The 22,771-nt window shown below is 39.8% G+C and overlaps 1 protein-coding gene and 1 long non-coding RNA gene across 2 annotated transcripts in view; one reads left to right on the plus strand and one right to left on the minus strand.

The window, feature by feature from the left end:
- CYYR1 (cysteine and tyrosine rich 1) overlaps positions 1-369 on the minus strand; it is a 60,410-nt gene extending 60,041 nt beyond the window's left edge. Inside the window, exon 1 of the mRNA XM_080573234.1 lies at positions 336-369. Within this exon, the coding sequence (XP_080429360.1) occupies positions 336-354 (19 nt within the window). The 5' untranslated portion in view covers positions 355-369. The remainder of the gene's footprint in view (positions 1-335) is intronic.
- A 1,409-nt stretch (positions 370-1,778) lies between these two features.
- Positions 1,779-22,771, plus strand: part of LOC308185353 — a 40,463-nt gene continuing 19,470 nt past the window's right edge. The window contains exon 1 of the long non-coding RNA XR_013943320.1: positions 1,779-2,586. This is a non-coding gene — a long non-coding RNA (uncharacterized lncRNA). The remainder of the gene's footprint in view (positions 2,587-22,771) is intronic.

The raw sequence follows: 22,771 nt of genomic DNA on the forward strand, positions 1-22,771 counted from the left end.
TGATGACAAAATCATTTTTTTATCAGAAATGTTTTTTTGGAAGACGGTTTTGGATAGCATGTGGGATTGATAAAATGATGTGTACAAGCCCTGAAGTGTTAATCTTCAGGCACAATTCAAGGAGAAAATCTCACTCCCAGTGCACTAGTGTTTTGAAACTCACTATAATCAGGCATTTCAGTCTCCAGAAGCTTAATTAGCAGTTTAGAAACAGTAATTATCACACGTAGAGCACTAGAGGAAACTTAATAGAGAAAAAGTCACATGCTTAAGGCAAGCGTTTAGACTTCTTTACCTCTAGACTACCTCTAGAGAAATCACTTCAGAACACTCACCAGCATATCGTTTACACATGCTGAAGATGTTTCTTGTTGAAGCTGGCTAAGCATGAGGAATGACAAGTCCTCTAGATGTTTTCCAGCATGTAACCAGCCATGCAGCTTCTCAGCACCTCCAGAAATGCCTGGACATTCCCTGTGGCAGCAGCAGAGCTATTGATTTGGCCAAACTTCTTGTTTCTGAAACAAGGGGAGGCCAGACACACTCCTTTTGAGCTCTACCCCATGTTATCCTGTAACACCATTGAGGCGTGGTCTCAACTTCTGTTTATTAGCCACCTCTGAGCTCCTCCTCCTTGCTCTGCAAGATTTGAGTGATTAGTTCTCAGTCACGGTTGATGCCTGCATACACTTTGGTACCTATCAGAAGAATAGCTATCACCCTTGTTTTCCTGCAGGTTCCTTGTTTCAAGGACCAGACAATTAGTCAATGTACATCAGACAGCAAATATGATTTCATTGTTGTGGTGGTTTTACTCAGATGGGCAACCGAGCTCCACCACAGCCACTCTCTCACTCCCTCACCTCAAAGGGAAAGGGGAGAAAAACACGATGAAAAGGTCTCAAGGATTGAGATAAGGACAGGGAGATCACTCAACAGTTATCGTGATGGGCAAAACAGACTCAGCATAGGGAGATTAGAAAAATCTGTTGCCTATTACTAACAAGCTAGAAAAGTGAGAAACAAAGCAAACTAAAACCACCTTCCTTCCATCCACCCTCTTCCACCTCCTCCCCTCGAGCAGCACAGGGGAATGGGGAATTGGGGCTGCGGTCAGTCCCTGACACTTCATCTCCACCACTCCCTCATGGTCACTCTCTGCCCCTGCTCCACGTGGGGTCCCTCCCACGGGATGCCGTCCTTCCCGAACTGAGCCTGCGGGGGCTGCCCGCAGGCAGCAGCTCTTCAAGAACTGCTCCCACACGGCTCCGTACCACGGGGTCCATCCGTCAGGAGCAAATGGGTCCCCCACGGGTGGCAGCTCCCCCCAGACCCCCTGCTCCTGCGTGGGCTCTCCATGGGCCGCAGCCTCCTCCAGGCCACATCCACCTGCTCCACCGGGGGCTCCTCCACGGGCTGCAGCGTGGAGATCTGCTCCGTGTGGGACCCATGGGCTGCAGGGGGACAGCCTGCTCCACCGGGGGCCTCTCCACAGGCCGCAGGGGAACTTCAGCTCCATGCCTGGAGCACCTCCTGCCCTTATTCTGCGCTGACCGTGGGGGCTGCAGGGTGTTTCTCATTCTTCTCTGTGCCAGCTGCTGTGGCACAGCAGTTTTTTTCCCGTTTCTTAAATCTGCTCTCACAGACAGCATGACTTATTGGCTTGGCTCTGGTTAGTGGCGAGTCCCTTTGGAGCCGTCTGAAACTGGCCCTTACCTAACATGGGGCAGCTGCTGGATTCTTCTCACAGAAGCCACCCCTGCAGCCCCCTGCTACCAAAACCTTGCCACTGCAAATATGCATTTCATTTAGTACCTTCTCTTTTCCTACATCACAAAAGTACAACCAGGATTAGCTGACAGAGGGCATACTCCAGCCTCTGCTGAAGTTAATGAAAGGCCTCCCAGTGACTCCACATTAGCCAGACCTGGCTTTTAATTTCTGGTTATGTTCTGCTTCCCTGTACTTATCTCATTGCTGGTCAAAAAGTCTTAAACTTTTATCCTTCTTTAAATGGAAATCTTTTCACATTTCTAATCAGTTTCATTGCCGTTTTGGGATGCAATTTCTGCTAAATCTTTTCCTGAGGATGGCATGAACACTAAATGCAATATTTAAAATGGATTTTCGATATCAAATTCTGTCCTTCTCTGACAAAGTGCCACATCTTTTCCTGACCACTCCATTAGCATGCATTAGGTCTACTGCGGTATTGGCAGGTAGTTAGTCTCACACTATTAATGACTCTAACACAAAAAGTACATGCTTGCTTTCTTTTTCAAAAGTGTTGTCTATGATTACGTTGCTACTTATCTCCACACAAGCCACTTTATTATCTCTTTCAGGGTTTCAGATTTCTGCCACTATCTGTGACATTGGAGAATTTATCACAAAGCTCCTAGGCTGGGCTACCAGGCTGTTTTTCTTCTCCACACAGACTACCAATCTCTGTCACATGATGGATGTGCAAACACTCCTGCGTGTTGCTGTGTGAAGCTCACAGAAAGCACGGTGCAAGAATGCTGTAATTCAGATGCAGCAAGCAACACATCACATGGGCCCTTCAGTTACACCTACCATGTTAAGGTAGATATAATCTCTACTTTATAGAGTATATTCGTATTCCGTGGAATGGAACTATTCTTCAGGTATAAACACATTCTTTATTTTTGTAAGCATGTGTAAAAGCTAGAGAAATCTTGCCTACATTTTGCACACAGAAAAGCTCAAGGCAGCAGAGAAAATAGGTGGCTGTTTTTTAATATTTGCAAATCAGACATTTCCCTTGTTCACGCCATCTCTTATGCCACATCAAGCTTTTGTCTACAGAAAAGGAAATAATGGAATATCTTTAGCATTATTTCTACTAAGAGCAAGGTGTGTCCCCAGAATGCTGTTTCCTTTCTGGTAGAGCACCAGGCAGTGATTTATAAGTCTGTGCAGGCAGCATCTATCTGCTGAAAGGCTAACTCTCATTCAGACTTGAACAACACTGGTTAAAAATACAGGCACTTGTGTGCTTTATTGCTTTCCTTAATGAAACATTTATTTAATAAACTAATCAGTAGTGCTTGGTGAAGCTTAGCAAACAGTAACAACGTTGGGTAAATTCACTAACTGCTGAAGTCTTGGATTTAGCCATTAAGATTGATGATTTTTGTCTTCCAAACACCCTCTGTCTACAAACAATCTTTTTTTTCATAATTCAATATGAAAATTCAGAATCTGGGTAATAAATAGTCTTTCTTAAATAATGATATAGCATTTGAGGATGTATGATTTGACTGGATCAAGATCAGAAATATAATTAGTTGATCTAAACTAGACTTTCATTTCCATTAGCCATTAAACACTGGCCTATGACATAAATTCTGTGGTTAAAGTGAGTTAACTTGAAGTAAAAGGTATTAGGAGAGGTAGTTTATCATCTGACTAATAATCTACTTTTTTCCCTATTAATTGAATAAAATTTCAGTTCTTATTTTATTTTATTTTATTTATTTTATTTTTTTAATTTGCAAATTTTATCCCGTGCATGGTTTTAGGGGACAATGTTAAATTTTTGTGAGTAGTATCTGATTTTAGGATGACAGTAGGTGAGGAAGATATGTAAGTGGATGAGCAACCAGCTGGAGATTACCAAACCAAAATTTGTTCTCAACAGCCTAGTTGCTGTTATTTTTCACATTCCTTCTGCAGATCAGGCAAATCTCTGGTTAAACAGAAAAACACTGAAATAGGATGGAGAGTTCTGTACCCTGTTATCTCAGTGCGAGGAAAAGCAATGTAACCCAGGAACCAAGTAAATCTCCACAGTTTGTCAGGGAGTATTACCAGTAGCCAAGATTTACCATTATTCTAAAACTAGTTTTGTAGCCTTAGAAAAAAACAACAGCTCAGGATTCAGGGATCCATGGATATGACTCTCTCGCATGTTGATTCAAAGCTGAATGTCTAGACCTAAGATTTTGTCCTGGAATTTTTAAATGGTATCAAATATAAAAATAGAAATAGGTAGAAAATATTTAGAAAATACTGAATATTATTTCCCCTTTAATGAAGTTGACTGCATACAAGTATACATTAGTGTTGTAAACTTCATAGGAAGTGCATGTGAACATATCTCTTAGGTTCAATGCAAACAAAGCAAAACCTGAAGATATGTCAGAGTCTAAAATTAAGTAACTATTTTCAAGAAGAAGATGAAGCTGCTTAAAGAAACAATGAGCTCAGTGAACTTCAAGTTTCTGCTCCAGGCAGAATGCTTTTTTAGTTTTAAACAGAATCATTCTGAGCACATGCACAATGCCTCTATCATTCAAAGTTGAGTGAGGTTTTAAAAGCTTGTGTTGAGGATAGGTAGATGAAAGTCTCATTGGTTCAGAGATTGCTGGTGAAGGATGCATTAGTATCCAAAGAAGAGCTCTGTCTTCTATTGTACACTTTCTCTTACAAAGTCTGCTCTGTCTTGTGTTTACCTAACACATCATGTGCTATCTCAGTTTGTCTTTATTTACCACCTATTACCACCTATGATAAGAGCAGAATTGAAGGGGTGCTAGGAAGGGCTTTTTTTTTTTTCTTTTCTTTTTTTCTGTTCCCCTCCCACTCATATAATGAACCTACTAAAATGATTTTTCCTAAGGAATGTACAGTGTAAACAGCCAAATGTCACCTTTTCCTGTAGCATCCAGCATGCAGGGTGAGTAGCCTCAAGTTCTCCTATCAGTGTCTGTTATAATTATTGATGCTTGGCTGGTACTTGTGACCTTCAGAGAACTTTGACTTTGTGAAAAATGTCACTAAATCTACTTTTCTTGCCAAAGAGATCTATGTAGGAAAACAATTTATAGAAAACAAAAGCGAACAAATGCCAGACTGTGGTTTATCCATCTCAGTCTGTGGATAAGCTGGATTACAAATAACTACACTTATTTACTTGACTAACAATGAAATAAAAGGTAGCAGAAACCAGCAAAGATGGGTAGCAAATGAAGAAGAGCACAGTAGGTAGGAACTGTAGCTTGTTGTATTTAGGAGGGAGGAAATTGTTATTCTGCTGATCCCTTAGTCCTTGTTCTACAGTTACTAGGGTTGAAACAGATAGTCTTCAACAGATAGTCTTCTATAATGCTATGTATGTTCTTATATATTTGCTTAGGCAAACATAACTATGTTCTGTTTTTTAATGTGCTATTTTTTCTATAGCATCCTTTTAATCCTCATGGTTCCAAAAAATACACATTTCTGTTTTGCTTTGTCAGTGTGGCTTGACTTGACAGGAGCCATTATACTGGAGAAAACATAACTCTTCCACTTGAAGCCTAGGGCAATATAGACCTTGCTGGCTTGAAAAGAGAGCAGTCTGACATGCTGCTCATGGAAATGGTGATGGAATGCCTTTATCAGACACCCTGTGCTAATGGACCCTGTGTCATTCTCTTCGGTATCCTGTTCCACAAACTGAAACAGGAGAATAGTATTTAAAACATAAAATATTAACATTTATTAAACTCTTTCACAAGAAAGAACCCAGTCCCTGAGTCCAGTAACTTAGTGCCTTACCTTTCAAAATTCTTTTGTCCTGTATGGCCAAACCTCAAATTCTCACATAAACTGATAAGCAGGACAGCAGCAGCAGCATGCTTTTATTGAAAAACAAAACAAAATGTTCTAAACTCTTCAGTTAAAGAAGATGAAAAATCTTTTGGAGCAGGGTAGAACTCATTCAAAGTGGAGGCAGAGATAGGGGTCAAGGCAGCACCATCTATTTTCAGTAATGTTCCTAATCATCATCACCAGTGACACTGGAATTACTATTCAGACTGCACACTCATTAGCACCTTGGCAGCTTTCTAGTTCACTAGAACTGGCAATGGAAACAAGTGCTTTGTATTCATACAAAAAGCCATCCTTAAAATTGCTAGATATCTTTTCAGTTTCCCCAAAAAGCTCAGCTGAACAACTTGTCTTCTATTTTCCATGCTGTATGCAAACATCTTTGTATTAATCCCCATGACATATAGGACATTATAATAAAAATATCGTTAATACTCTTACTGTGGCGTTCTGCTCCCTGGTCTGTAAGAGACTACCTGACTTTTCTAACCCAACATGAGAAGTCAGTGACAGAGTCAAGATTTGAACCTAAATGATCCTGAGCCCCTCCTTCAAGTGCAGTCATAAATGGTGCCCTGCGTACAGCATTAGAAATACTAGGTACATGAGTTTCATCAGCAGATACTGGTGAAGAACTTAAGACAAATCTGGCCGTATCTTGCATCACACTCTGGCCACACAAATACATTTTAAAAGCTGCTTCAAGAATGGCTCTGTTGTGGTTCCAAATGCAGAGATTTTGTAACTCCTTATAAAAACTATAAGCACGTTGCTCTTGGTGAAACACTAAATGCACTCATACATGCATACGTACCTATATATGCGTGTACATCTATATATTTATATTCACACATACACACACATACATGTAAATACATCAAGAGGCAATGAGCCTGTGTTCTGATAAAGAGCAGCACAAGATGCTTGTTGTGGAGACCCACTGCTCCCAGCTAAGGTTAAAAGGCAACGCCCATGGGAAGCACTGGATTCAGAGAAGGAAACTGCAGTTGCCAAAGACTCTCCCTATGCTCTTCCATGGTGGCACTGTGTTTTGATCCTTACATGAGACATCCAAAGACTTCCTTCTCAAACCCTGAGATCTGACACAGTTGACAGGCATCAAGTCCTGGGGCTAGAGACACAGATTAAGTCTAGGGATTTGGAAGTAAGTGCCAAGGACTAATAAATGGGAGATTAAAGCTCACCCTTCTGAGAAATGCCCCACAGACATCTCACAATGACTTTTTGCCATAAGAAGGACTTACTGGAATCAAAAAGCTGTTAACACAATTAAAAAATACTGTTAAAAACAAAATGTCTAACAAATGACAAATGTACTTTCTTCCCAAACACTGGGTCTTTGGAGGTCATGCTCTCTTCTGTAGTGTTTGAGCCTTGGATGCTTTTGCTTAAAGAATAATTTCTGAAGCAGAAAACATTTTCTAGAGATTTAATGGCCGGTTACCATAATAGTTCAGGTGATCCATTTTCAAGCAATGTTCCACTTTTCATGCTATACTTTAACTTGAGGGGTTTCAATCTCTTGACTTTTTTTTTAAGTTTTTCTTTTGAATTGGGAGGCAGCTTGCATGTGATGTCCCCCTTGCCAGCAGCACAACAGCTGTTAATTGTATTCTGCAGAGTTCGTCATGTGGTGACACAAGATGTGCAACTGAAAAGCAAAGGGCTGGAACAACACAGGAGTATAATCATAAGGGGGCTAGTTATAATCAAGCCAAATACATTCAGTTTAGGAACTGAAAAATTATCTTTTCAGAGTGATGAAATACTTGGTAAAATGGATTGTAGGAGTAAAGCCAAGAGATTACTAACTTAATCAAAAGAGAAGGCATCTCTCTGCTCATTTTGATTTAATTGCATCTATCCAGAGTTATCCTGTTATAATGCATCACACAATGGACTACCCGGTGTACAATTAGTATCTATTTTTTATAAAAGGTACAGAAAAAGTGAGGTTTTTCCTCCTGTACTAATCCACATGCACTGGGTGCTGCAGGGGCAACATTTTATCAAGTACTTCAACCCTCACCCCTAGAGACATTCTGAAGCTCCTATTAGATATCCGAATGGGTCAGTTCATGAAAACTGTTCCAGTATGGGGCTTTGTCCTCCCTATGTCATCAAAGGAACAGTCCGTCCACTTAGTTAGGGTGCCAGGAAGGTAGGAGATGGAGGATGAAAGGACACTGTGAAGCTCTTTATTCATGTGTTGAAAATTGTGTCTCTACAGCTATTAGGCATCCAGCTTGTCCATGTACCAAACCTAGGAGGTATGGTTTTTCCTAAGAACACACCAATGCAGTCATGTAATTCACTTGCAGGAAAACTGCCTAGACTTTCCTAGCAGCTCAGGACAATTCCAGTGAAAAACAGTGGCATTATGTCAACACAGACATCTGTAACTGATCTCTGTCCTGCGGATACCTATCGCCACAATTGCCTCCAAATGAAGGTACTTCTTTATCCACCTGTGCTGCTATTCTGCTCCTTGTATCCCCTTCACTTTTTCTGGCTTGGGAATTGGTTGGATTGCGTGGTGAACAGAGCTGGGAAACTGCCCTGAGTAAACCATTGCTTCCTTAATTTATATATGTATTTCTAACTTTTCTGGTTGGGTGATTTTCTGAGAGGAAAATGCTGTCAGATGTCTATGCAAGGCACAACGTATATAATGACCATATCCTTATCCATTTCCTTTGTTGTATCTGGAGTCTCTGTCTGCCTAAGATACTGGTCCTCTGTATGGTATTCATAATTTCTCTTCCTGTCAGACATTCCTGTGATAAAGCATGAGTTTAAAATTCCATTCACTTGTTTTTGGTGATCAGAGGTAATTATTGTAATTGGTTGATGACCAATGAGGGTCACTTCAAGGAAATCAGCTGGAAAACACAAGCTTTAAAAGGTCATTTTTAATCAGTTCCTCTCCTGAAAATCTCGAAAGGTCTCTTATTTTTTAGTTGTATACTCAGTACTCAGCTAGCAATGTAATACTGATTAAAAAAAAAAAGAAGAGGAATGAATATAAGTAATCTCAAAGATGTTTCACAGCTTATGCATAAGTTAACATGTCATTAGTTACAATAAAGTGATTGTCAAAGAAAATTAGGATTTGTAGAAAGTTATCACACAAAGATAGATATTTTCTCTATTCAGAGCAGAAAATATTGTTACCTATATAAAAAAAAAAAAAAGACATCTTAATTATAACCACTGCATTATACCAGCTGGCCAAATACAATTTTACTAAAACATATAAGAAGGAAGCTGGCACAATTAATACATATGTGTTCATAACCATAACTCTTGAAATAAATACTGTTTTGGCTTCCTAGAGGTAATGCCGTTGGTCAACATTATCTGTATCCATACGCCAAGCAGTCAAGGAGTGACCTCTTCAGGAAACAGTAATATTCTTGCTCCAGTTTGACAGAGAGATCCTTACAGGGAATGATGGCACATGGGATAATCAAAAAAGAAATGGAAAATGCTTATTAAAAAGTAGTGTTCCTGAGGGTTACGTAAATCCTACTTTAGCATTCAGATAAAATATAATGTAATTTTTGACTAGAGCCTCTGCTGTTGTAAACTGCTGTATCACCACTGAAATCTGAGCAGTTACACCACTCTACAGCAAATAAGGATCTGGCTCATGATGTTTATGCACAAAGCTTGCAGAAGGTACAACTGCCAGAGAACACAAATGCAAACTCATAAACTGAGAAGGTATTGAACTACAAGATCAAATACCAATAACTTTTTGGAAGCCACAATGAGAAATTGAAAGAATAATAGGAACAGAAGGCTGAAAGTTAGCAAAAAATGAGAGCTCTTCTCAGAAACGGCAAGGATTTCCTTCATGAGCTCCCTAACCTTTGTATTCCTTGTTTATCAAACCATAAATTAAATTGGACAATAATAGCTACCCACAAGATCTTGTTTTGCAAGATCCATTGAAAACCATCAATAGAATCTACAATAGTAGGTGAGATATATCTTATCACTCAAATTCTACAGGAATAATAAATCAATAAGTAATAAAATTAAATGTATAACACTTTTAACATTGTCAGCATGAGAGTAAAAGAAAGAACTTTTTGATAACACAAAGTTCACTGATTAACTTGTTCTATAGCAAGAAACATCATAACCAAAATCCAGAGAAGAAAAATTTTGGTTGCCTGCCAACAGAGAATGTAAAAATGAGGATTCTAAGACTTTTCTTATTGCTTGTTCCATTATTATATCTGGATAAAAGAAGTATGTACTAATATGCTGTGCAAGTGAATGCATAGTTCATGATAGCATCCGTGTCTGAAGGCTGAGGCTGGAATGCAGCTGAATATGTCCAAGGCCATTTGTTGTTTGAAGGAAGAAAGAGAATCAGCACCATCTACTTTTTCCAGAACAGAGGTCATTTTACAGATTTTAATAGGCTTGGATTTTAAAGGTCTGTTTCCTGAGAGAGCTTTTTTTCTTTTTTTTTTTTTTTTATTGCCATTCTCTCTGTTGAGTAAAGGAAAAAAAATCAACATATTACTTTGAGCCCAGGGATTTCTGCTCAGTCTCTTCTTTAAATTCTACAACAAAGACAACCACCACTACCCTAGTTTTGAAAATGCTTCCTGTTTAAATTCTATTTCACAAAGGTTCCACAAAACCCTTTAGAAATAACTATAAAAAATGCAGCTGGTTATGCTGAAAAAGGGCAATATCAAAAATCTATAATGATATTTGCCACGTTTGACAAAAAAAAAATCCCCACACTTTTCTCACTCTTGACAGGAAATGCCTTGTCTAATTGTAAGCCATTTACAGGTCTCTGGAATATGATGAATCTAGGCTTTCATTGATTTGAACATATTCTACAAGACTAAAAAGATGAAGAAGCCTCATTTTTTGTATTTCTAGGGGTGGTCCAACCTCTTCCAGTAGTATGAGTGGTATAGTTCTTTGGTAAAGTTAAGCTTGTGCTTAAAAGCATTCTTGGATCAACACTTAAATGTTGTAAGTTTTACAAGATTATTTACTTTTTTCACATTTTGCTCATAAACTAGTCCTTTTACAATGGAGGTCCTATATATTTTATAGAAAATTACACTAATTTAAGTGTCATTTAAAGGCATTTTAATTAAATATATATATATAATATTAATATAAAGGCATATATATAGAAAATAGTAAAATTAATACATTTTTAGAAGTTTCTAGAAATTACTTAAAAGAGGTTCTTCAGTGCTGATGTTTTCAAAATTCACAGAATCACATAATGGTTGAGGTTGGAAGGGCCTTCTGGAAGTCCTCTGGCCCATCCCCTGCTCAAGCAGGGCTACTTGGAGCTGGTTGTGTAAATGGCTTCTGAATATCTCCAAGGAGGGAAACTCCACAACCTCTCCAGGCAACCTGTTCCATTGCTCAGTCACCTCCACAGTAAAGAAGTGCTTTCTGATGTTCAGACTGAACCTCCTGTGTTTTCATGTGTCCATTTCCATTTTTGCTGTTACTGGGCACCACTGAAAAGAGGCTGTCTCCATATTGTTTGCCCCTTCCATTCAGGTATTTATATACATCAAAAAGATCCCCACAGAGCCTTCTCTTCTCTAGGCTGAAGACTCCCAGCTCTCTCAGGCATTCCTCATAGGAGAGGTGCTCCAGTCCCTTCATCATCTTTGTGGCTCTTTGTTGGTCTCTGTCCAGTAGGTCCATGTCTCTCTTGTACTGGGCAACCCAGAACTGGACACAGCACTCCCATTGTGGCCTCATCAGTGCTGAGCAGAGGACCTCCCCTGGGACCAGCTGACCAGTCAGTTTTCAGTACACCTCATTGTCTGTTCATCTAGCCCATAAATCAGCAGCTTATCTATGGGAATTTTATGGGAGACAGTGTCAAAGGCTTTACTGAAGTCCAGGTAGACAATAACCACAGCACACCCTTCATTTACCAGGCTAGTCACTTGTAGGTAAAATGACTGTAGAAACTATATTAAGAAAACCCATGCTTAATGTTGGTTGATTTCAAAGGAAGAAAATGTGTGAAAGCATTTGCTAAATAAGGATGAGTTTAATTCATAAAATCTTCTACCAAATGGTCCTGAAAACAAATGGAACAGCTCAGAGGTATAGCAGGTATGTTCCTTTTTCTATAGTGTAAGACATTCACATCCAGCTCCTATTAGCTGTTAGGTATTGCATATTTATCCAATTATTAGTCAGGAAAGGTATACCGTAGGTTTACATCTCATTCTCATACTAAGGCAAGTTTTTTGTGGAAGATTTTTATAACTCTCAAAATGTTGTTATATGCTTCTTGGAAGGGATTTGGAAAACCTGGAGAAGCCCCAAGAGACACAGCAACAGAAAGAAACTAAGTGTTGCACCCTCGATGCAATCTTTTTGTATGACTAAGACTTTCATGATAGATTGGATAACATATATTTCTTCAGGCACACCCCACTTCAGTTGCTTCAGTTGAAGAAATAAAATATGTTGTTACATGTAAAGATGAACAAGAGTACTGTCTCTAGAGAATTTAATGGACTTGAATGACTCTTGCAAATGATAAATAAAAATTTGAATAAAAGGTATAATTGCCGATTTGCCAGATAGACTAGAGTAACTTCTGTATTGTCATTCTGGTCTGCTGAGTACATAATATGCTTTAAAAAAGCTTAATTACATACTTAGCGGATAGACTAATAGCTCCAGTGGGAGTAATTTTGCTCTATTAAGTATGAATAAATATGTATTTACCCAAGATGGAGCATTCCTAGTCTCCTGAATGAAGTGTAAGAGTTGTTGCTTTCTACTTAAGCATGAAAGAATAATAATAAAAATAAATAAAAAATACAGAAAAATGGCAAAATAAGGTATTTTTACCTACTATAATAACTACATAAAAATAAAAACATTAAAAAGATTTCACAGACAATAAAGCATTAAAATAACACTTTTCCAGGCTCTCCCCAAATACAGTCTTCTAGCTGTAACTATCCACAGGTGAGAAAGAAATCCCCTTTACATTCCAAGAGCCAGAAAGTAATTTCCTTCCTCACAGGACAAATTGTGCTACAGAGAAGACATGGGCTTGCCAGATGCAAAATATTTATTTCTCTGGGGCTCAGGTAGACAGCAAGAGACAACTTGAGGAGACAGTACTTCCAGATGCTCTGAGCAGCTGCATAGGCAGTTCCACACTAATCTGTGCCACACACAGGAGGTACACTGAATTCTCTTTGAATACACTAGAGAAATACCTGGCATCCCTTTGCATCCCAAGACAGCTAGGTACCACAAGTGTAATTCAACACCCTGCTCCAAATGGGGCTAACTTCACTGTCAGATCAGGTTGATCAGGCATTGTACTGTCAAGTTTTGAATATTTCCAAGGGTGGAGGTTCTGATAACTCACAGGGCAACCTGTACCAGTGCGTAAACTCTGTTATTGTGATCTTTTTAGCTTATGGTTGGAATTTCCCTAGTTGTGACTAGTAAACATTGCCTCCTGTCCTTTTGCTGAGCACCTCCAGCCTTTCTGACTCTGTCTCTTCTATAAATACCAGAAGATAGCAAAGGAAGGCAATCTCCTGGTCACTTGAAGCCATCTCTTCAGGCTGAACAAACCAAGTTACCTCAGCCTCTCCTCATATATTATGTGTTCCAGCCCCTTACTGTCCTAGTGGTGTGTCTCCAGACTTAATACAGCATGTTGGTATTTCTCTTATTAGTCCTCCATCTGGAGTCTCAAAGGAGCTGCATATAGGAGAAGCATCACTTCTCTTGTAACCAGCTGGTTACACTTTCACTAACATGGCCCAGTATGTGGTGGGCCTCCATTGCTGCAAGGTTGCATTGCTGCTCATGTTCAACCTGTTGGCCACCAGCACCCCAAGCTCTTTCCCTGAAAATCACAGAATCACAGAATATCCTCAGTTGAAAGGGACCCACAAGGATCATTAAGTCCAACTCCTGGCTCCACACAGGATCACCCAAAAATCAGTCTATATGTCTGAGCGCATTGCCCAAATGATTCTTGAACTCTGTGAGGCTCAGTGCTGTGACCACTTCTCTGGAGAGCCTGTTCCAGTGCCTGACCACCCTCTTGGTGAAGAACTTTTTCCTAACCCCCAGCCTGACCCTCCCCTGTCCCAGCTCCATGCCGTTCCCTCGGGTCCTGTCACTGTCCCCAAAGAGCAGAGCTCAGCCGCTGCCCCTCTGCTCCCCTTGTGACGAAGCTGCTGGCCGCCGTGAGACCTCCCCTCAGTCTCTGCAGTGGGCTGAACAAACCAAGTGACTGCAGCCACTTCTCATACAGCTTGCCCTCCAGATCCTTCACCATCTTTGTAGCACTCCTTTAGACACCCTCTAATAGTTTTATGCCCTTTTTGTATTGTGGCATCCAAAACAGCACATGGTACTCTAGTACTCTAGTTGAGGCCACACCAGCGCAGAGCAGAGTGGGACAATCACTTCCCTCGACCGGCTAGAAATGCCATGCCTGATACACCCTCAGGGCACGGTAGCCATTTTGACTGTCAGGGCTCACTGTTGACTCATATTCAACTCACCATCAACCACAACTCCCAGATCTCTTTCTGCGGGGCTGCCCTCCAGCCGCTCATCCCCCAGTCTATACATATACCCAGGGCTGCCCCATCCTAGGTACAGAATGTGGCACTTGTTCATGTTAAACTTCAGGCTGTTGGTGACTGCCCAGCCTCTAATTTGTCAAGATCTCTCTGCAAGGCCTCTCTGCCCTCAACAGAGTCACCAGCTCCTCCTAAATCGGTGTCATCTGCAAACTTAGTACACATTCGTGTCCTGGGTCTAGGTCATTTATGAAAACGTTGAAGAAAACTAGCCCTAAAATGGAGCCCTGGGGAACCCCACTAGTGACTGGCTGCCAGCCAGATGTAACCCTATTACTATCACCCTTTGAGCATGACCTGTCATCCATGGAAAGCTCCTCATCCATGGTAAGTTCTCAGGCCATGCTGATTCAGGAATTGTTCAGTCCCAGGTGAAAGACTTTGTTGAACTTAAGGAGTTTTTTTGTTTGTTTGTTTCTTTTTTTTTTTTTCCTGCCAATTTCTCCAGCCTATTGATGTCTCTCTGGATGTAGTGCTGCCCTCTACCTAGTCAACTGCTTACCCTTCGTTTGGTGTTACCTACAAAGCTGAATTCTGTCACACAGGCAAAGTGTCAAAACAGTTGGGCTCTGTAGCCTATCCTGAGAAACAGTACCAGAAATCAGCTGCTTGCTAGATTTTGAATCACAGATTACTATTATTTGAGCCCAATGTTCTTGTTAGCTTTTTCACCCATTTTATAGTTCATCCACCCAGTCCATACTCTTCAAATTGATTATAAGGATAAAAAATCATAAAAGTTTTTGGCACATTAACGGAGCCTGAGTCTATACCATGATTTCATACTGAATGTGAAGAGAAAGACAGAAAGAATCCTTGTAGCAATTTATAATTGCAAAATGCAGCATGCCACCCTTCCTGTGCATTCAGTACATTTCTCTATCTAAGTGCACAACCTTGGACATATGTCATTTCTGTGATGAAAAACTACTGCATGACCAAGAGTGTGAGTTCCTGAACAGAAGCTCAGGAGGATGAAATTGTCCCTCCATCATCATCAGGAAGGCATGCACTAAGATTTTTTTTTTAGTCCATTTTCAAGTCCAAATCTAGATTGTGTCAAGTAAAAAATACATTTGGGCAATAGAAGGTGAATATTTTCAGCTGGCTTTTGACAATTTTTTCACAAGAGTTTGCTATGGAATGACATGTACAATACTGACAGTAGCTGGTTAAAGGCAGTGGATGGAGGATTGGCTTCTACACTCACAACCAAGCTGTCGAGAATGCAAAGTTGAAATGAAATACCTTTTCCCATGTTTCTGGTAAAGAATTGCACCAGAAGCTTAGGAATATCCTTCACCAACCAGAAAAGTAATAGACTGAATTTGCAGTGCAAGGATTAAGACCTTTTAGGGAAGGCTGACAACTCTTAAGAGCAAGCATACCCAAAACTGGGATACAGATGGTTGGCTTGTCTGCATAGGACGTACAGATTCATGGTACAGAAGAAAACTTGCTGCATGTGTGTATTTTTCCACTTCTAATGTGGTGGAGTAACAAATGGTAAAATAAGAATGCCTAGTCCAGGTGGGACTGGAGGTCCACTTTGCTCAGTACTTTGTCTCTGATTGTGGCTAACAAGGGATGCATAGAACGGAGCCTAAGGAAGAGAAAAAAAACAACACACTGCAATGCTTCTTCAGTCTGAGACTCAGGCTTGTTTTGTTTGATAATCCTTGAACGGCCTTTTGTGTATGAATTTGTCTGAATTTCTTCTTGAACTCCTGAGAATGCTTATGGCACTCACAGCCTCCAGCAGTAAGGGATTCCACTCCTGAGCAATGCATTGTATTAGGTGATAACTCCTTTTGTTTGCTTTCAGCCTGTTACTTTCATGATTCATTTGCTGCCCCTTTGTCCTTATACTGGGAAACAGTGAGTTATCATCCTTTATTTATCTCTGTATTATCATGGCTTTATAAATATCATAAAGTTTATCTTCCAGGCTGAATGGTTCTACTCTGCTTAACCTCTTAATATATGGAAGCCCCACACCTTAACCATCTTTGTTACCTTTTGCTGCATCTTTCCTAACAGTATGGTATTCTCTTGAGATGGAGAGGTTGAGGGTTACACATCCTACTAAGGATACAGCTACCATCTAGATCTATACAGAAGCCTGGTGACGTTTGTTCTTTTGTTCTCTGTTCTATTTGCCTTTTTGACCGCTGCCAAGCTTTGAGCTGACATTTTCACAGAACTATTTATTATAATTCCAAGATCTCTTTTCTGAACAGTAATTGCTAGTTCAGAGCCCCTCAATTTGTATGCAAAGTGAGGGTTGTTTTTCCTCTTGTGAATCACCTCACAAACAGTGAAATTCATACGGTGTTTTATTCACCCATCATTCTTCTAAGAACTTTCTGCAGCTTGTCATAGTTGACTACTTTTCTTTTGACCTTTGCCATGAATAAGTTAGTATCTGCAAATTGTCACTACACTCTCCTACTTATTTTTAGATCATTTAGGGTTATTTTAGATGGTGTAGGTCCTAGCACCAATTTCTGTAACCTCTTTCTGGTTGCAAAAATTACATTTGTTTCTACCTTTTGTTTCATGCCTTTTAGCATATTACAAATCCATGAGAGGACTTTCTCCTTTGAGTCCTTAGCAACTAAGCCTCTTGAGGAGCTTTCTGCTTGGGGAGGAGGAAATCTTGCTGATAGCCTTCTGGAGAGGAAGCAGATAGGCATGGGCCTGTAATGCTTGTCTGTGTGCTGAGTCCCCTCAGTCCACTTCAGAGGACTCATGGATTTGTGAGGCACGACTTCTCTCCACATAAAATAACATGATCTTCCCTGATGCTATATTTGGCAGTGCATTTATGAATTTGGTTCTTTAACACATTTTCTGTCAGTTGCCCCTACACTGCTATCAGGCCTACATGTCTTCATTTGCCAGCATAAAAAGAAGAAACAACAAAAATGCTGCTGCTAAAAGCAGTTAGTGAAAAGAAGTGGCCATGTTTTGTTTTCTGCTCTGATTCATCTTTGATAAGTTCTCTGTCCCAGTATATATAATCCCTTGTGTTATATTTGGTAGCGTGCTACAATAGGTATTTTCCCTTACCATGATAATGTGAGATGTAGTTAATACAAAGAGTGAGATGGCTCCTCATCCAAGGACATGGCTGGTTTCAGAGTCTTCCTACAGATCCAAAACTGCATTGTCACGAATAAAAGTTTTTCACATGTGAAAACTGATTAAAAAACCCAAACAAACAAGACAACAAACACTTCAGATTTGTTCTGTTATTTATGGACACCGCTATGTATTGATGTTTACCGAAGCACACCTTAATATGTCTTTTCCCCTGTACTTCAATATTTTTAAAAGGTAAATATTAGTTTCGTAGGATACTTGGAGCCTTATGTGTGCCATATGACAATAAGGTTGCCATGGAGACTTCTCATCCTTGAATACTGGTGTAATTAATGTAGAAGAATTCAGTTCCTTTTATCTGCATGAACGTTACAAGATAGTCTCTTCTTTTTTGTAGACTTTTTTTTTTTTTTTCTTTCTGGTAAATATGCACGCCTTGTGTAACAGAGCAAAGCATGTAAATCTGCAAAGTTTCCTGATCTCTGAAACAATGCAGAAAATATACAAATACAGTGTTCACTGCTGCAAGCAAAGACCATGATACAGCCTGTATGAAAAATGCATCAGTAGCAACACAATTGCAGCTACTTACAGTAGGATGCATACAAAGCAGGAGGAAAGCTGGAAACATGATGAATCACAAAATGGCAGCTTCCCCACACTTCTTTTCCTTGTAGTATCTGTAATAATTTGTCATATATGATATGAAAATGTCTTTTTAATTGATTCATTGATAGCTTAGTAGTTACCTAACCTACAGATATCTGACCTGGAAAATTTCCTTTACCCAACATGACATAAGTAAACATGTTGTTTAGACATTATCATCAAAAGCAACATGTTGTATTGACAATGTAATGTTTTGAAAAAAAAAGGTAATGCTTCATGTTTAAGAACCATTGGACGAAGAAAGGGGATATTGATTTTAAGTTATAGGAAAGATTCTTGTGCTGTTCTGGATGATTCTTTACTTACATTTGAGATGCTCTCTAAGACTGGACCAAAGTTAGGCTGCTTTATATATAAAGGCCACTTAATTTTTTTTCTTTTTTCTTTTTCATCTTGTCTATCATTAGGAATTCAGATCCTGCCTGGACTGGATGATTCTTTTTGCTGCAGAACTAATGAAACCATGACTGCGCAAGACACAAGAAAAAGAGATATTACAAAGAAATAGGGTTTCAACACAATTGTTTAAAAGTAATTTTTGTTTCATTTTTGTTAGCAACTATTTAATTTCAGCACCTCATGTTCTGTATAAATCATCAAGGTTCTGTTAAAATTTTTACACCCTTAGCATTTTACTCAGGAATTTGAAATAAACAGCCATTAGACTGTCTCCTGACAAAAACCCTTTTATTTCTGGTTTTATGTATTCGGGGGCATGCTGTCAGTAGAAAGTAATTTATGTTCTCAATTCATGTTAATGAACTCAGCTCAAATGCTGAAAGATAATCTTCTCATGCTGAACTTACTTAATGTTCTCTTTTTTCCTGGTGGAGACATAAACTAAGGTACAAATCAGGCAGACTTTAAGGACAACTGTAAAAAACTTAGAAGACATCACCTTTCAAACTCTTTGATATTCTATCTGATATTCAGTAGAGCTTCCAGCATTCACAAAATTTATTTTTTTGCTTGTATACTTCCATCTTATCTGCTATTTTTGAAGTGGAAATACAGGAAAAATAGCTACTGATAAAAGCCATGCCACTCCATCCCTGTAACTTTATTTTTTTGAGACTAATTGGGGTAAGCAGTCCTCAGCTTTCCCTTCAACATGTGGTCCAGTTTTACATCTACAATAAATGTATCAAGTAAACTTAGAAGGAAATAGACTTCAGGAGTAGCACTCACTTCTAGCACTTCTGGCCACAAGAGATGCCAGACCGAGCCACAGCATTGCCATGGGCAGAGCCCATCAAAGAGACTATTAGTAAAAATGTACCTTGAGATGACATGCCACTTCTGCTCCCTGTAACAGATGGCCTTCTAACAGAAGCCTTTTGAGTAGGGGCTGGACTGAAAAACAGAGGATGCAATCTCAACTTCTGGCTTTCTTGTAGGCATCTCAGGGCCCATATATTCAGTGTCCAGGGGCCCAATGAATAAAGGTGCCCGAAGACCTTGAAGACACTGGCGCCAGGCTTTCTGGGCTGCAGTTCCCCATCATCAGAGAGTCTCTTCTTACCCTCTGGCTTTCAACTTTTTGTTCATCTTATCTGTTAAGACTGAAAGAGTAATCCTCTATTCTGGACCTTGAGGAGCACTTCATTTAGCTGAAACCCTGCCCTCTGATGTTATGGGTAAATTAGTGGATTGGATGTGCCCACAGATGACGTGGCTGGCACACATGTTGCTGCTCCTTGTCTTCATTGCAGTTCTTGTGAGCCAGGTGGCCTCAGTGTCTCATTAGTATGGGACCCCTATGTTGGCTGCAACAATGGTATTGTAAGAGCACAGAATGGCTGGAAATGAATATTTCTAGATGTCCTGTCACGCCTCTCCACACAGGGCTGCATTCAGGTGTGTTGGACCCTAATATTATAGTTACATTCTCTGTGGACCCCTTTGGTAGTGAGAGAAAGAGAGAGAGAGGGAGGAGTGTCTTTGCATCCATGACTGTGTCTCTGTGACTAGAGTGCTGTTGAGGTAACCATAATTTGACACCAAACATACAGCTTTTGTTTGCGCTTGATGCTCTTCTGATGTAGCCATTAGGAAGCTTAAAACATTCATATTTCCGCAACCTGCCCAGACTGTCATAACCCAGCGTCTCTCACAAAATGTACATACCCTGTATTTACATATCATCTTTGATTTCATTTCTGAGGTTCCTTCTGTCTTAGACTGCAGAGGAGGAAGTTACAAAATGATCTGGTAAACAACCAGAGCCAGCCACAGAGTGTCTGGCACCTCGTGTGAGACTAATTACAATGATCCATATGGAATAAGTGATAGGACAGACTTTCCTATCTGAGGGACTTTTACTGACGAGAGTTTTGAGATTTCATTTTCACTTGCAGGAAAAAGTTGCCAATAGAATCAAATCTTCTTGTCATGCATTTAGACAGAAAGGTTATTAGCAGCATTTGTTGTCCAAACATTGCAGGTAGAGAGCTCAATTTGGGGGCAAATGGATTATTATGTGGTACAAGTCATTCTCTTTGTTGTTGTTGGCTCACAACAGTTAATGGAAAGGAGAAGCAAGAGTTTGTGCCTCTCATTGCCACATGGAAAGTGCATGACCATTCCAGCAGCCAAGTAGCCTGTTGGCAATTACACTGCAAATGCCCAGATAATACTAGTGAACTTTAAAAGGGAGTCCGTGTTGGCCACCAAATTTTACTTTGTGAGCAAGAAACCAGAGCTGCCATACAGACTGATGTGAGAAGTCAGTATCAGGTAGGACTGCAGAGAGACCATGGCTTTCCCAAAGTCCGGCTTTTTCCTTATGTAGTTTACATCATGCTCGCGAGACCTAAATCCTCTCTGCTTTAAATCTAATCCTGAATTAGGTTCTCCTGCATGATTCCCTATTTCGGCAGATCAGACTTTTTAGAAGGAAGATTGGCACAATTGTTAACTATTGCAAATGCCCCACAGCAGAAGATACCCACCTCTGAGTGCTGTCAGTGTTTGTCAGTTCTGCCCTTGAGGACACTGATGCCCCCTCCCAAGCACCCAAGCACTGCAGCCTCTCCTTGCTTTTGCCCCAGGCTCTGCCCAGCTCTGACCTGGTGCTGCTGTGGTGCTGGGAAATCACCAAATCACCTCACATTGGCAAACACCATTGACACTGAAACTAGGCATTAAAGCAATAAAATAAAATAAAATAAAATAAAATAAAATAAAATAAAATAAAATAAAATAAAATAAATCTTCTGCTCCCCCCATCCCTGATGATACAGTCAAAGATGGCATTTGCTACATCAGTGACATGATTGCACATTCCGCTGATCAGCTGCTATCTTCCTGGTAGTCTCCTCTCACTGCAGTGTGACCTCCAGTCTCGTCTCACAGATGTGTGACTGCATTATGCTGTACTGAGAGGAAGGTTGTTTGCTAGCCTGCCTCCCACTTACCCAGGCAACTCTGAATCAGTGACTTCGTCTTTTTTGCTGTTGGCTGCTGTCCTAGCACTTGTGCTCACTGCAAACTTTGTTAGCAATGATTTAATAGACCCCTGCAGGTCACATTTCAAATGTTAAATAGCACAAAGCCAAGGCCATTGATAGAGAGGTTTTCAGAGAGAACCTGCAACCCCACGAGTCATCCATTTTTACAATTACATTTTGAGATATGTCACTTAGGCCATTTTTTATCCATTTAGTGAATACCAGGTTGATTTTGAATCATTCTAATTTCTTGACCAAAATACAGAATAGTATCCACTCAGGCAAATTGCACAAGCCTAAATACATTACCTCCATATGTTCTGGTTATTAACAATATTTATAATGTCTTTAAAAGTATATATATAGTTAATAAGAAGTAGACCTGTGTAAGCCCAGGTGCTATATCAAAAATTCAAAGAAACACCACATTTTTCTGGTGTGGGTTAAAGACAACGTTCCTATCAAGATCTTTGCATTTAGTCCGATTTCACTTTGCGGTATATACCTATATTAAGATTCCAAGCACAGAGTGGTCATCTGAAAGACGTGGGATATTTTGGTTTTACTTTTCAAAAGTGGAATCCTAATCCTGCTACCTTCATTCACAATCATTTATTTCTCAAGTATTTATCTGAATTCCTGGGGAATTCATGGATTAAGATCACACTTAGTGGAAGAAAAAGTATCAGGATTCAGTTCTAAATAGTAGAGGTATATGAATACACATGGTATTTGAACTATTTTATTGAAAGTATATGACAGCAATAACCCGTCATTTGCCAAACAACAAGTAGAAGCAACTAGTATTATCACAGGAGTAACATCTTTTCTTTTTTGAGTGGTCAGTTTTCAGGAAACCGTCAAGCTTCCTTCTGATCTTTTTTGTCCCCTGCCTCTCCTTCCTCCCCACAGTTTAAACAACTGAGGAACGCTGCTGAAATTTTCTGCTGAAGCCTATAAGCCATTTAAAAATTGCTTTAAAAACCAATAGGGGTGAGAATTTCCTAATGCTGTTTGATTTTGTTTACAGCATCAAAACAGTTTCAAAAGACAGTAGTAAAGCACACTCTGTGGCAGAAACAATCATTATGAGCAAAAATATAATGATAAAATCAGTTTCTAATATGCTGACAGGCATACATGAATGCAATATGGATCTTATATTTTCCCAGCGCTATACACTGCATTTTACAGCTTTATATGTTTGCTCTTCTCACCATGAATTTCCTCCTTAACTTTCCCATTGCTTTTTTCCATACCTAT

The sequence above is a fragment of the Anser brachyrhynchus genome (assembly GCF_964034855.1).
Source record: "Anser brachyrhynchus genome assembly, chromosome: 1".
NCBI lineage: Eukaryota > Metazoa > Chordata > Aves > Anseriformes > Anatidae > Anser > Anser brachyrhynchus.